The sequence below is a fragment of the Nicotiana sylvestris genome, chromosome 3 (genome assembly GCF_000393655.2).
Source record: "Nicotiana sylvestris chromosome 3, ASM39365v2, whole genome shotgun sequence".
Classification (NCBI taxonomy): domain Eukaryota; kingdom Viridiplantae; phylum Streptophyta; class Magnoliopsida; order Solanales; family Solanaceae; genus Nicotiana; species Nicotiana sylvestris.
Genome location: NC_091059.1, coordinates 168903753 through 168918859, shown reverse-complemented (window position 1 = coordinate 168918859; position 15107 = coordinate 168903753). Strand labels below are relative to the sequence as shown.

Here is a 15107-nt window from a genome sequence, read left to right as displayed (position 1 = left end):
GGACTTCTTATCCGAGTTATGCAATAGATTAAAACTGGCTCAACAATCTCATCTCCCTCGTCTTTAACGCTTTTGAATCATACCAAAGTAGTATGTGTAAGACATGCTACTTTATGTGTTTGTTTGAGGAGGTATAATTGAGCCTATATGCTTATGTGTTTTCGCTTTTTATATGCAATATGTATTTTTGTATGTCGCCTTAGAATTTTTACCTTTGAAACTACAAATAAGCCTAAGATCCCTCCTTTTAGGATTAGTAGTCCTAAGTGCCTCCGGGACTGATAGGATTGGGAGGGTAATAGCATGCAATAAGTAATCTAGACCATTCCGCGCTTTAAATACCTTAACGGGGTGGGAAGGGTAAATATGGATATGATGATCACGCGATAATGTCACGTATAGCCCTCACTGAGGAGTGATTACCGGACATTGTATGGGGTGATCCATATTTTTAATAAACCTAGGACTCCCACCCTCTCTTATTTCTTTAGCATTTTAGTTCTTTCTTTTTAAAAAAATCAGCTTTTCTATTTTTTTTAGGATAAAATAGGAATATAAATTTCACTTTGATAATCCAAAACTGAGAACAATCCAACAAATACTATTTACTGAAGTTTCCAAATAACTACGAAATACGGTTCTAGAATATAGAGAAAATCCACGACATCACAAAAACATGGGCTAAATAGAAGAATCAGTCGGCGCCGGCCTTGCTGTAAACGTAAGTGAGGCCACACTTACCACAGTAGTGACGGTCAAAGTGGTTAGCCATGAAAGTACCAGCACCACACTCAGCGTTAGGACACTCCTTACGAAGCCTCTGGACTTTTCCAGAATCATCCACCTTGTAAACTGCAACACAACAAGCTTAACCTTCTTCTTCTGATGCTTGATCTTTTTAGGCTTGGTGTAAGTCTTCTTCTCCCTCTTCTTAGCACCACCACGGAGACGGAGCACCAAATGGAGAGTGGACTCCTTCTAGATGTTGTAATCAGCTAGAGTTCGACCATCCTCAAGCTGTTTTCCGGCGAAAATGAGCCGCTGCTGGTCCGATGGGATGCCTTCCTTGTCCTGGATCTTTGCCTTCACGTTATCAATTGTGTCGGAGGATTCGACCTCAAGGGTAATGGTCTTACCCGTCAGGGTTTTCACGAAGATCTGCATCTTCGTTGTTCGATAGAAAAATGTAATTAGGGTTTGTCAGCCGCCTCTCGCCTTTAGCTTATATTTGTTCTTCCAATCTTTGTTTATTTTCAAACCCTTCTATGAAACCCCCTCATATTTGAGTCTTATTTGTCTATATGTTAATTGCACCTCAATTCACAATAATTGTCTAGCCGGTAACCACACTAGTGGATTCTGAGGTCCCCTTAGAATAATTTCAAACCCTTACCCTATCTCTGGTTATTCAAATCAAACTCTTTTGGTGTCCTAATGCACCTTAAATCATTAGGTGACGACTCTTCAAATGCAAACCCAGTTCCCAAAAGGAACGAGTTGTCCCTCCAAATGTCATGAACCCGATTCCGCAAGGGAAAAGGGTGCGCGACAGCGTGCAACACCCGTGTCGACAAACTAGTACATATATTTCTATTATATATAAGCGAACAAGGTGTACGAACACTGCACTAATAGTTGTACCGAAAGCACTGTAAATTGTACTGCAGAGGTGGACCCATTATGGTTTGAGTTTCTTTTCCCTCCTATAAACACGTGTATTGCACCCAACCAGGTGTATCACTTTAGATTGATTTTGGGTTTCAAACTCTGCAATTCACTTTCTCTTCCATTGCTTTGGATGTTCTCTCTTTCTCTTTGTGAGTTTCTAAGCTTTATTATGTGCTTCTCTTTTGTCTTTACTCTTTCAGTGCAGAGGCGGCTGAAGCCCAAGGCAGGTAAGGCAAGGGCTTTAGGCCCCCTAAATTTGAAGGTCCCACTTTTTAGTGTTTTTAGGTTTATGTATTTATTTTCGTTTTAAAAAATTTAAGTATTTAATGTGAAAAGCTATAATTTTTCTGTGGAAAAGGAAACAACGTTTACTTTTACCATTACTGGATGTCGAGGATATGAATGGTTGCTTTTACTGTTTCTGCCTTTTGAGGAGTGACTTCTCTTTTTTTTTTCTTTATATTTATTCACAACTACAAAGTTTATACCCTACCTTGCCTTCTTTAACCGTCTCTGCCTTCTTCTTTAATTCTTTTCTATGTTAATTTCTAAAAAGCTTTATGATAATTCTTAGTTTTACTCCTTCCTGTCAAAAGAATTACAAGAATCTTGTGATCATTCTTTGTGGAATAAAATACAAAGTTGGTAAGTACAATTTTTTTAATGATAACTCTTTTCTTTCTTTTCAAGCATTTTTTTCTACATATTGTACTTGGGACTAATTTGGTAGTCATTAGTCAATTAAGAGATGATTGAAAAAAATAAAATTTTATAATATGTATTGATTTTTTATTACTTAAAATTTCACAATATGATATGACTGCAATCTCATAACAGTCATATTTTCACAATAGAAATCTTCTTTGATGGCAAGATTTCAAACTCCACAAATAAGAGATGCTTTATTGAAATTAGTAGAAGCTAGTGAGGATCCAAAAACTAAAAGTGAAGTAAATTGTTTAGCGACATACGAGCTTCAAAATTTTGAGTTTTTATTGGGTATGACTATTTGGTATAATATGCTGTTTGCTGTTAATTCAGTTAGTAAAAGTTTGCAATTAAAAGATATGCATATTGATGTAGCCATAGATCAACTAAGAGGCCTTATTTCTTATTTTCAAAGATATAGAGAAGAAGGGTTTACAACTGCTATGATTTCTGCTAAGGAAATTGCATCTGAGATGAATATAGAACCTGAATTTCGTAAAAAAACGTGTAATATATAGAAAAAAACAATTTGATGAGAATGTTGATAATGAAACCATAAAGTCTCTTGAAGAATCTTTTAGAATAGATTACTTTTTGTATATAGTAGACCAAACCATTCGTTTGCTTCAAAATAGATTTGAACAATTCGAAGCGTATGAACATATTTTTGATTTTTGTTTAGTGGTAAAAAAATAGAGTCATTAGATGATGAGAATTTGAATTTTTTTTTTTGCCTTAACCTTGAAATGTCTTTAAGACATAATAGCCGCTCTGATATTGACGGTCTAGACTTACTTTCTGAATTAAAAGTATTGAGGGAAATAGTACAAGTAGAAGATAATACTCTAGTCGACATACTCAATCAGATAAAAAGACTTGATTCTTTTCTAAATGCCTATATTGCTTATAGAATAATGTTAACAGTTCCTGTAACAGTTGCCTCTGCGGAAAGAAGTTTTTCAAAATTAAAATTGATAAAATCTTACCTAAGATCAACTTTGTCTCAAGAGAGATTAAATGGATTAGCCATTTTATCAATTGAAAAAGAATTGTTAGAGAAAATAGATTATAAAAAAATTATTAATAACTTTGTAACTCAAAAAGCTAGAAAAATAGCCTTTAAGTAAAATATATATAATTTTTTTAGAGGAACTTAAGGCCCCTCGTTACACTTTGGTTTAAGTCCCAAATTGTGTTAAGCCGCCTCTGTTTCAGTGTCGGACCTTTCTGGTTTTTTCATTGATGGTATGTGATGTTCTTCTAATAGGAGTTATTGGAAACCTTGTTGCTGATTCAGTTGTTAATAGAAAGCAAACCACATTCTCGACCTTCCTAATTTTATATGGATTTGTCTTGAAAATTAGTAGTTGTTCCCGAGACTATAAGAACATAGTTTTGCTGTTCTTTTTGAAAAGTGTGCTGCTACAATTTTTACTTGCATGTGAGTAATTGTACCTAATCTAAACATGCATTGTCTTATTGATGAATTTTTTCTTATGCTACTGATTAGTGAATAATTAATCCGTCCTACAAAAATAAGGTATCAAACTTATTGTTGGAAGACTGGGTCTCTTCATATGCCCTATGCTTTTTCTTTAAATTTCTCTGTCAATTTATGTTTTGAAGTGGGAATATGCACCCTATGTGTTTGATAATATGTACGACTCATTTTATTTGGTAATTTGAATGATATGCTGAAGAAATAACCAGTGATAGTTTTCTCTCTTGGTTTCAAAAAAGGTAAAGTGGAGGCATATGCAGCTTTGCTCTTTTTCTAATTCATTTGCAATTATACCAACTTACCAAACAATTAGAGGTAAACCCGTAAGTCTCTCTACCTCTTTCCATTCGCTCCCTTTTGAGGAACCAAACAAAACATGCCAATAGTGAAGGTAGAATTCCTTGTAAGCATCTGTTTTTGCCAAATAGTTAGTGTCGAAGCAGACTGCCAGAGACTACTAATTATAGAGGTGTAGAAGTTTGGGCTATATGGAAGGATTATTTTTTCAGGACATCTGCGAGTTAATGAGAATACGAATGAGGACTTATTTCATGGTTTGAGGGGAACAAGCAGGCGTGCATTCAGGGAATATGACGTACTTTTAACTCATAGTGGATAGATTAATTGCATTAACGAAAAAAAAATAGAGTAAAACTTTGGCGGGTTCACTGAGTTGTTTAGCTCATCACATAAATTTAGAAACCTTTTATCCTAAAGTGGTGAGACCATGGTTGCTTGAGCAGGAGAGAAGTATGAAGAGTCTCTTGAGCAAGATATTTCTACCCAGTTTCATGTTTTTGTTTTCTTCTTCTTTTTTTTTTTTTTTTCTTTTTTTTTATATATATATCTTACAGGAAGGGCTTTAGCTTTAGCGTCTTAGTCCACTTTGAAAAGTGTGTTCTGTTCATTTGTATTTGGAGGAAGGATGATATTCCCAAAGGCTCTAGGAATTCAATTGATCAAGCCTGTAAAATTTAAGGTGCATTATTAATAGAAAGAAGAGATTATTGAATATTAAGGGATTAGCAAGTTTATAATCTTGATGAAGCCACTTTTAGTTATCACATTGCAATTATGTATTGGTTAGTTGCTCTTCAACTGTGGAAGTCTATGTACATTCTGGTTCTTGTCGAACTTGTCAGCTGCAGAATTTATTCTGAAACACTTGAACACATACACACATTCCATGTGGTTGCACGGGATATCCATAATTCTTTCCTTATCTGTTATTTGAAACTAGATGCAATATATTGGAGTTTATGTTCTTTATGTCGTCTGGTTTAATGATTAAGCCATATTCTTCTTTTTATCTGAAAGTTTAGTTGCGTTTCTGAAATTGGAGTAGAAATTACACAAAATATTGGTGCTTCTACCTTTTTAATTTAATTTTTTATACTGGATGAACCTGAAACCAAAAAAATAAAAAATAAAAACAAGGAACCTGAATAATGTATGGTTAATGTATTCTGTTAAGTTCAAACGAATCCAATAGCCAGCTGTTGCAGCAAAAAGTGAAGCTCTAATTTTCCCATCGAGGAGATTGTCGTTGCTTGCTAGGAGATACTAGATGTAGGTATATACACATGAACAAGATAGATATTAGGAAAAAGAATAAACAAGGAAAAATTAATGGTTTAGTCAAATTTCCTTATTTTATTTTATTTATGAGCATTTTTACTATATTATTCTTCAGCAGTAAATTTGATTTTATTGCCGCCTCCTTGTCCTGGAGGCTCTCCGGCCGGGGAGAGGCTTGCTATCGTAACCTTTTCTCCCAATATATGAAAAGGAGCGACGAACTCATTTGTATTCGGTCATAGGTTGGTCCAAAGAACGAGAGTCGGCTTCCAACATTAAGTCCGATGTTCCCAATAGCTCAGTGGTAGAGCGGTCGACTGTTAACTGATTGGTCGTAGGTTCGAATCCTACTTGGGGAGATTTTTTAGTTATCGCTTTTCTGACCTAGCGACCCCTATCCTTCTCCTTCGTTTTTAAACGAGCAGAATCGTGGGACATCAAAAGCGGTAAGTTGATTGTTGGTTTTTTATGCCTTTAAAGGAGAATAATTGTGTAACATCCTTTTGTTTTATAGCATAATTAAGCCGTTAGCTCCTTAAGATTGCTTCACTGCAATTATTGAAATTTACATGTTGAATGGTAGCTTTTATCTTTCTCTTTTCCTGCTTATTATTTTGCTATGCTATTGCTTTCAGATTAGCAAGATTGACTACTAAGATGCGCATTACATCCTGTACTCATAGGAAATAGTGGACTACAAGCTATTATGTGCTTGAAGACACAAGCGTTAAGTGCACCATGTGGAACAGTTGGGCAATGAAAAATAGCAGACTCATATTTCTCAAATTGTTTTCTTTGAGAAAGAGCAGCACGGAACCATGGAGGTCAAATTTTATTAGCTTGGGGTGGCTGTTAAAGAAATCAACAAAATCAAACTGGAAAAGGCTGAAGGGCGTTAGGATCCCCTTTGAGTTCCACCTTTATAAAGAGATGCTTGACTTCACTTGCCAACTTAGGCATTTTGTTTATGGCATCCTAACACCATTGAACAACTGTCATCTCGAATGACTCAAGTGCCACAAGCTTTCAGAGTCTACTATTTACCTGTCCTACAATAGGAAGTTGGTTATTTGTGATACTATTTGCAAGTAATACACAAAAATAGTATTATAATGAACAACTGATATTGTCCTACTGTGCACAAGATGTAAACAGAAGACTATTGGTTATGATTATATGTATTTTCATTTCTGTGCGGAGCACTATTGATATTGCCACCAAGACAGGCTTCACGCCTAATATTTTGGGCGGAGCACTATTGATATTGCCACCAAGACAGGCTTCACGCCTAATATTTTGGGCAGCAACCCTGTCTAGTATATATATATATATATATATATATATATATGGTTCCTTGCTATACAAAATTCTGCATAATAGCTTAATCACACCAAACATTGAAATACAGGATAGAGTAGAAAAAAAGCCTTTGCATTTCTTTCAATTTCTACAGCACCAAGAAGGGTCTTGTGTACAAGAGAAAGGAATCTACTTGTAAGAAACAACCCAAAGTTGCAAGAAACTCACCTTGAAAGAAAACCAAATTTTAAACAGACTCCACACATGTTAGAATTATTCAGTTCACTAGAGAAGTAAAAGATCAGCATAAGTTCTTAAAGTTGTTATTAGGACTTAGACCCTGCTATTTGCTGGCAACGGCAAAACACCATCAAAGAAATCACCAAAGTAACCACGAGGTTCGTGAACTAGCTTTGAGATTATGTCTCGAAGTGTGAGTACCCCCTCGAGATTTCCCTTGTCATCGACGACATAGATCCTGTGTATCTTCATTGAATCCAGCTTCATGATAACTTCTTTAAGGCTGTTATCCCTTCTGCAAGTAACCATGCTACTTAAATAAGGGGAGTGCTTCTCATGCTTCTCCAGATAGCTTTGAACTGATGTCAGGAAGTTCTTTGCTGTTATAGATCTGCAGCGCGATAACCAATTAGAGAATGAGGATGATTTTGTCATTAAATGCACTCATCGCACTTCTTGGCAGAGGAATGAAGTGATACACTTGGTGCATTATTTGATCTCCACACCATGTGTGATCCAATGAATGTCATAAGAGGATGTGCTTTAGTGTGAATGATAAAGAAATCAATGCCAAAATGATTGGTTCAGATTCAATAAAAAGAACAAAGAAAGATAAGACGGACTTAAAACTGTTTGCAGACTAAATAGGAAAATATGCTATTTAAAACATGTTTACAGCTAGCATTTATGCTGTTCCATGTCTAGAAAAGTATGTAGCATTTCTGCCTTTGCATGTGACAGCCTTGAAATTATATTGTTAGTTATATGTTTTCTCTTAAGTGGTTATTGAACATATAAATGTATGAAGGCCAAAGCAAACCTGTAGTCCTTGTAGATCTCAGGAGCAATGAGAAGGAACTGAATATCTCTGATGCTTATATTACCAATAGCTTTCCTTCCACCACTTTCGACCACAGGGACTCCTCCAACTCCCTTTTGTCTCATCAGCTTGAACGCCTGCAGCACTGGTTCATCCTCATTCACCTGGAAAAGAGAATGCAGATACAGCTAGGAGGTTACAAAATACACCATGCAGATGTGTCAGAAAAACTTGCCTGTAGAATTGGTACGTGTTTTTGACTTGAAAAGAACGCAAAAATAATAAGCGTCAAAACATAGCATCTCCATCAAGTTGCTGGTTGGGTGATAATGACATGAATGTTCATTGCATGTTAAAGTAACTCTCCCAAGCTATATCGAAATATCTGGTTCATAGGATTCTTAAGTTTTTGGGCGCTGTTACTACTCACTCTTTCTAGAACCAAATGCTATCTCAAGGCTTAATTGTCCAAGGATATACCACTTAAATGATAAACTGACACGGCCGCCTAAGGAATGAGTTACTCATACAAATAGTTTGTTCCATTGCTTTGCGGACCTAGATCAACCTAAAGAAGCTTAAAGATAAATGGGTTTTTTTCCATAGTTTCTTGATTACTGCAATTTAAAGATATAACAGCAAAAACTAGTAGAATCTCAAAAGAATAATGGACTTGGAAGACCAGCTGCAAAGGTAAAAAAATGGCTAGAACACAACAAATAAGATGCTTGGCACTTAGCAGCTTGTATGCCAACGAATTCTCCAAATTGAGACAGTTCCTAAAATAAAAGGTGACGTGAAAAAATTGTAACCACATGCTCAATAGCAGAAGTTGTATGGTGTTGGTATCAACAGAAGACATGTGGCTGAAGACATACACTCTAATTTTATCACTTGCAGAGTCCTGCCAGCTCATATAGGTAATCTGACAGAAAAATGAACAGGTAGATCAAATTTGCGGACGGGAAATTGCAAAATATGAGCTACTCTGCGAAGGAAGAGAATAAAAATCTGGAAAATCAATCGTTCACAATGAGCTCGGGTTCTGCTTAAATTTGAGCTTTTGAGACCTTAGATTCATATTTCTATGCAATGGAAACAAAATTGTGCTCTATTATGGGGTAGTTTCTATACATAACACTTGAACTTATTATAGCAACAATATAGCAGAAGATCAAGCTACTCAAAGCAATTATATCCTTTGTTGCTTCGTGACAGCAGAAACTGAACTTGTTGAAGGTAACAGTTGATAGCTTCTAAGTGTCATATGCTATTCAGCCAATATGTATAGAATGTAGATATCTTTTCTTTAAACTCTCGCATTGATCTGCTTGATCATAACGTATAAAAGAAAATATTTACCAAAACAAACCAACTACCAACCATGTGATTGTAAGTGGATCATCAACCGTGCAGCCAAAGTAGGGGGCACGGAAAAGAATAAAATAAAACAGAACAAAATGGAGCACTTACAAAAGCACAAAGAAAACATATAAATCAGTCAATCAGGTAACCAGCTGCAACAAATATGCACAAGGGCTGGCATACTAACTTCAAGCACTTAGTTTCGCATACCGAAACACATGATAAAGAAATAGAAACACAAGGAATCTTAAAATTGAAGTATCATCTTTTAGCAAGATTTGCAATAAAATGAACACCATAGCAAATAGAAGGGCAACTCAATAATATATGTCCATAGATTATGGAACAGTTACTTGGTTATTTACAAACAACAAACCGCATGCTCAATACAGAAGCATAAAAACTCCAAAGTTCATACCTGAATGATGCTACTTGGCTTCATTAAAGGGAGGCCAAGTTCATATAATTTTTTAGAACCCCAGCTCTCGAACCAATGAAGACCAGCACATTCTTCTAGCATGTGTATAACAGCAGATTGAGTTATGATGTTATCAATCTTCCATTCCCCTAAATCAACCACAGGAATGCTCTTCATTTTGTATTTTGATAGTAAGAGAAGCATTGTCAGAAAAGAGTTTGATTTCTGCAAAGCCAGAAATGGAGCCCAGCGGAATGAACCCGAAATGTCCCGAACCTAAGTAACCACGTGTTAGTCAGTACAATTGCCCGAATAGCTTTCTAAAAGGAAAATCAGTAAATGTTTAAGGAAAAATAACTAATTCAGTATAAAGAATAACCTTTGTATTCTTATAGAGATCTGACGAAGTTAATGTCTCAAAAAAGTTTCCACAAGTCGCAGTTGGAGATTCAGGATGCAAACTTCTGAATCTCGGAGAAGAGACTCCGCTAACAGCCGCTGCCAATGCAGGGCTGAGTGTATCATCTGGTCCATCGATTACCGAATCAAAAGCAGAGTTGCCCTCCATCTTTTCTGACTGAAAAGTATGTGACAAATTGGTTTAAGCATCTTCATAGGAAAGGAGGACAATGTACAACAAGAATACCACTGTTTTTGTAACAATTTATTAGACCTTGATCCATTTGAGAACTTGCTTTTAACCTTTCCCCAACTTTTAAACGCAACATATGATCAACAATTCCCTAGTTGTGAATGAGAAGATACATGTTTAATTATGATTTATGTATGGGTGCATACCTGATGCAGGATCCATACCACAATGCCGGCAAATTCCACGATGCCAATATATCTATCAATCCAACTAGCATCTTCAGGGGCATCAACATCCACAACAGGTGCACTTAGTATTTTGTGCCGCGATAGTAACTTAACAGCTTCGGCCAAAGTTGCATCTGATCTTATCTCAATTACTGCAGATAAGAATAACAATCATTGCAACAACCAGATACTATTAATACCAGAAGAGAAATAAACCATAGAACACTAACGGCTAACTGATCAATTTTCACTGGCAGGCATTTAAGAATCCTAACTTAGGTCGCTTAACTCAACAAGATGCGTATAAGAGAATTACAGTATGCAGAAAATTTCTCTAATTGTTAGATTCAGTTTCTCAATAATTTTCAACTCAAAATAAACAACGCTTAACCAACCAAAAATATCTACGAAACCTCCTCCCAACTTGAATGAGGCAAGATTATGTAGCTTACTTTGTATTTTCTTGCTATGCTAGGCAAACGTAAAGGGAAGAGAGTGAAAGCATCAATAATAGAACGTCAGAAGACAGAGAGCTAACCACAAAACACACACAGGGGGGGGGGTGTAAAAGAGAAAAAAGGAACAAAAATAATCACGTTTCTCAACTCTGATCAGATCTCAGGGTAGAGTGATTACGATTCACTTGATAAAGCATGTAAGCATGATCGTATTTGAACTACATACAGTCGATTGAGCAAAAGTAGACACAAATCCTATAAATTCCTTCAGCTAAGAATGAAGGAAAATGTTAAATTCACCCCAGCTCGCCGTGTTATCAATCACACCAACAAGCTACAATTAAAATTCTTGACCTCTAAAACAAATAATTAAAGGATCAGTATGCAGAATTCAGATAATTAAGACGACGATCATATTGCTTTAACAACAAGAAACCTATGATAAACAAGGAAAAGTAGTAGATTTACCTTGATTAGAAGGAGCAGGAGGAAAATCAGAAACAGGAATGTTCTCGAAACAAGCGTTGAGCTTCTCAGTAGGACTAAGCTGTGGTTCTTGTACATCCCATAGATCTTCCACTTGCATACCTACCTTTGCTTCTGGGCTTCTTGGTGTTTGACATCCTTCTTCCATCACCATCTCTCTCTTTCTTCTTCTTCTTCTTCTTCTTCTTCTTTTTCCTACAAAATTCACTCTTTCTTCCTCTCTGGTTGTTAACAAAGTGATTGAAACTGCTGACAAATAAATCAATAATTCGATGCTTGTTGCTTTCTATGAAAGTGATCCAATTATTACACTAAAAAAAAATACTAGTCCCTATTCCGATATTAGTACCAATAAGAATTTCAGTAATTAAAAAATAAAAAGAAGATCCACGTGGATCATGATATGGTAATTCTGAGGAGCATGTCCACCTGTTCATAACTCTTTACTGCTGAAACTGTGCATATAATCTTCTTCGACTTATTTTTTATTTCTATATTAAAAATACTGTTTTTTAATTATATTGTTAAGTTTTAAAATTATTAAGAGATCAAATTTACTTAACTCAAAAGCTAAAATACTAAGTTGATGATATTTGTTTCAATTAATCTTTTAATCACAATTTTGTAAAATCTTAAATTATTATTATAATATTAAAAAAAGTACTTAATATTTTGTGACAAATCATATACGTAGGAAGAGGGATCGGGTGTAATGGAGGTGAGCGGTGAAAGTGGGATGATTGGGGTTGACGTCTATTCCGGTAGTTATTCTTATCCAGAAAAGAGAACCATTATTTTAATCAATTTAGAAGGCTAATACTTATCCGGTTTTGCAGAAGAGCCACATCCAAACAAGTAGTAATAAGTCAGGGGGCTGCTGCATTCGCATTACGTGGACTTTCATGACTGATTAAGACATGTGACAAGTGGCCTTTTATACTTCGATACAACTTAACTGTCCTTTTACTCTTTAAAGATATAAAGAAAAAATTTTGATTCACTTTTTTGTTTTCTAAGTAGTACTGAATAATATAACCTTAGATTTTTTTTTTGGGTGCAAACCTTAGATTACTTTATTTGTAACAGAAAATCAAATCATTCTTCTCCTTCTCCTGATAGCAATAAGTTAAACACTGAGCATACGACTAAAATAGTTAGAGATGCATCTAAGATTTGAAGCTTTTAAATCGAAAATTCGAAATTTTAAATTATTAGAATCTAAATTAATAATTGTATATTTTTAATAAATATGTTTAGACTAATATATATTTTAGACCAAAATTAGTATTAGATTAGGCCGAACACGTGAACAATATTACTAGCTACGCCCCTAAAAGTAGTAAATTGTGATAAGAGTCAGTATTGTTGCGAATAAGGTAGCAGATAACCGGAATGTTTTTGAGCTCACATTTAAGCAGGTTGGTTTTTGAATTGTTTTAGGGAAAACGACATTATATAGCCGCTTTCAAAATAATAGACGAAAAAATTATTAAATCCTATATTTTTGTACGTGAAAGTGTGCCATAAATAAATTAACGGAAGCTCGAAAATGAGATGTTATATCTCGCATTTTCGAATATTAAAGTTTCTGTATTGGTCAAAATTTGACCGCTGCGGTCAAGCTGATCAATGTCCCGTCCAGACGGTAAGACAGCGAAAGACGACATTGCCTATTCCACATCCGGCACTCTCGTTACCCGTCGAGTGAGAAGAAATAATGTCTAGAGGACGACCAAGACAAACTTGGTATGAGAGAGCATCGGACCATGTAAATAGCAAAGGTCCCTTGACTATATATAGGAGGGAGAAAACCATTGTAAAGGGGAGGATTTCTTATTTCTTCTTCATGTGCTCTCCCGAGCTTCTTTCTCTGTAACCATTATAGTAAAGAAGAAGAATAAAGTAACTTCTAGGAAAAAACATGTAAAACTATCTCCCCCAGCGATTAAAGTGGGCCGCAACGAAGAGTTTCAATAAGATCGATTACTTCTATTTCATCTCATGTACTATTCTTTCAATTAGCTCATTGATCTGGAATTTATTATGTTTAACTAAGATTTACCCCTTCACTTTCTTTAATTGATTTGCTCAAAAAGGTTCCGATATCTTTTGAGTCAAACAGTTTCATCGTAAGTTAATCGACACAAGTTCGGGAATGAAATTATTTTGTGATTATAAACATTATGCTATTTCAAACAAGTGATGAGTAACTTTGGGAAGGCGAGAGGATAAGCAAATCGAAGAAAATAAGTTTCGTCGAAGTTTGACATCTTGGGATAAAATATAGTCCGAGCTATAATACCCGACATTTATGGACTAGAACCATACACGGTACCATATGATCATAATAGTAGGATGTATAAAGTGTATTAAAAATAAGTAAAATTTTAAGTAATTTGAGACAATTCTTAATTATACGGGTAATTGGTTAATTATCGGGAAGCGGGATATTACCTAATTAATTAATTGATTATTGGATAAGATTAAAATCTCCACCCCACCCCCACATGGTAGCAAGCCACTAAACCAAACAAATAACTCTTAGTCGTTGTTGATTAGGTGGCAACCTACTATGATAATTAAAAGACACTTCATTTGTAAAATTTTCAATACAAAAACACTACATTAGACGTTAATAATTCCTTTAAGCTTTCAACAAAAATTTCTTGCAACAATTCCCATAAATTTTCAACAAAAATTTCTTGCAACAAGTCCTATAAGCTTTCAACATCAGACGTTAAAAATTTCAACAAGAATTATTAGCACTTTAGCAACGTAAAATTTTGCGGTTCTAATAAAGTACGGTGCAACCTTTTTCAAGAATATCATACGGATTTTTTCCTACTCCAGGTATGTTAAGGTTATCCCTTCTTTCTTTTGGTATGATCTATACTACATAAACGAAACGAGTAAATGCACAATTTTCATACATGACTCTATTCATAGAAATACTAAAGATGCTTAAGTTCTTGATTCCCCGTGTGTCATATTATTCTATCATTTGTTCATGGGTCTCAGAAAAATACGTAAGTTGAAAAACGTTTACTTCATGATATTAATCAAAGGCATAATGGTCTTATGACACTCTGAAAGATTTTATTGACGTACTTCTCATTCATTGCATTTATTTACTTTGACATATGACCAGATGGCGTTATATACTGTTATATACGTATATATATATATATATATATATATATATATATATATATGCATATGGGATATGGAAAAAGGTTACGGCGTTATATACACACCACCACCTGACCAACTGGTATACGCTGATGATTTTGACCACACTTGCCAAGATGATATGATAGGATGCCCTCAGAGGCTTGATGATGTTATGAACACATGTACCTATGCACGATATGACATTCATACACATATGCATGACACTATAAGTATTTCATGATTTACAGAGTTATCCGGACTTAGAGGTTGAGTCATTTACTCTATATTTCTTCCATGTATTTTATGTACTTATTTATGTGCCTTATATACTCGGTACATTATTCGTACTGACGTCCCTTTTGCCTGGGGATGCTGTGTTTCATGCTCGCAGGTCCCGATAGACAGGTCGAGAGCCCTCCAAGTAGGCTATCAGCTTAGCGGAAGATGTTGGTGCACTCCAATTGCTCCGGAGTTGCTTATTTGGTCAGTATGATTAGGACATATATTGATTAGTATGGCGGGGCCCGGTCCCGACCTTTATGATATTATATATTTTTAGAGGCTTGTAGACAGATG

At 35.3% G+C, this 15107-nt stretch overlaps 1 protein-coding gene, 1 long non-coding RNA gene, 1 other non-coding gene and 1 pseudogene across 3 annotated transcripts; 2 read left to right on the top strand and 2 right to left on the bottom strand.

Annotated features, from left to right (window-relative positions):
- Positions 1 to 536: 536 nt before the first annotated feature.
- On the bottom strand, positions 537 to 1213 carry LOC104217851 (ubiquitin-ribosomal protein eS31 fusion protein-like; annotated as a pseudogene).
- A 2334-nt stretch (positions 1214 to 3547) lies between these two features.
- LOC104217844 (uncharacterized) lies at positions 3548 to 6646 on the top strand. The gene is made up of 2 exons (XR_708859.2): positions 3548 to 3621; positions 6139 to 6646. It is a non-coding gene; the product is annotated as an uncharacterized lncRNA (long non-coding RNA).
- On the top strand, positions 5743 to 5814 carry TRNAN-GUU (transfer RNA asparagine (anticodon GUU)). Its single transcript has one exon. It is a non-coding gene; the product is annotated as a tRNA-Asn (tRNA).
- Positions 6647 to 6867: 221 nt separating the features above from the next.
- LOC104217837 (SNF1-related protein kinase regulatory subunit gamma-1) lies at positions 6868 to 11917 on the bottom strand. The gene is made up of 6 exons (XM_009768171.2): positions 11343 to 11917; positions 10396 to 10568; positions 9977 to 10174; positions 9598 to 9873; positions 7815 to 7978; positions 6868 to 7385 (listed from the first exon to the last, which is right to left on the bottom strand). Exons 1-6 carry the CDS (start codon positions 11512 to 11514, stop codon positions 7088 to 7090), a joined length of 1281 nt encoding a protein of 426 aa, XP_009766473.1. The 5' UTR covers positions 11515 to 11917; the 3' UTR covers positions 6868 to 7087.
- Between the last annotated feature and the right edge of the window lie 3190 nt (positions 11918 to 15107).

Coding starts and splice junctions, on each gene's coding strand:
- LOC104217837 (XM_009768171.2), bottom strand. CDS start 11,514: ATGGTGATGGAAGAAGGATGTCAAACACCAAGAAGCCCAGAAGCAAAG. Junction 10,569..11,342: donor TCCTGCTCCTTCTAATCAAG/GTAAATCTACTA, acceptor TCTTATCTGCAG/TAATTGAGATAAGATCAGAT. Junction 9,874..9,976: donor ATCTCTATAAGAATACAAAG/GTTATTCTTTAT, acceptor GTGGTTACTTAG/GTTCGGGACATTTCGGGTTC.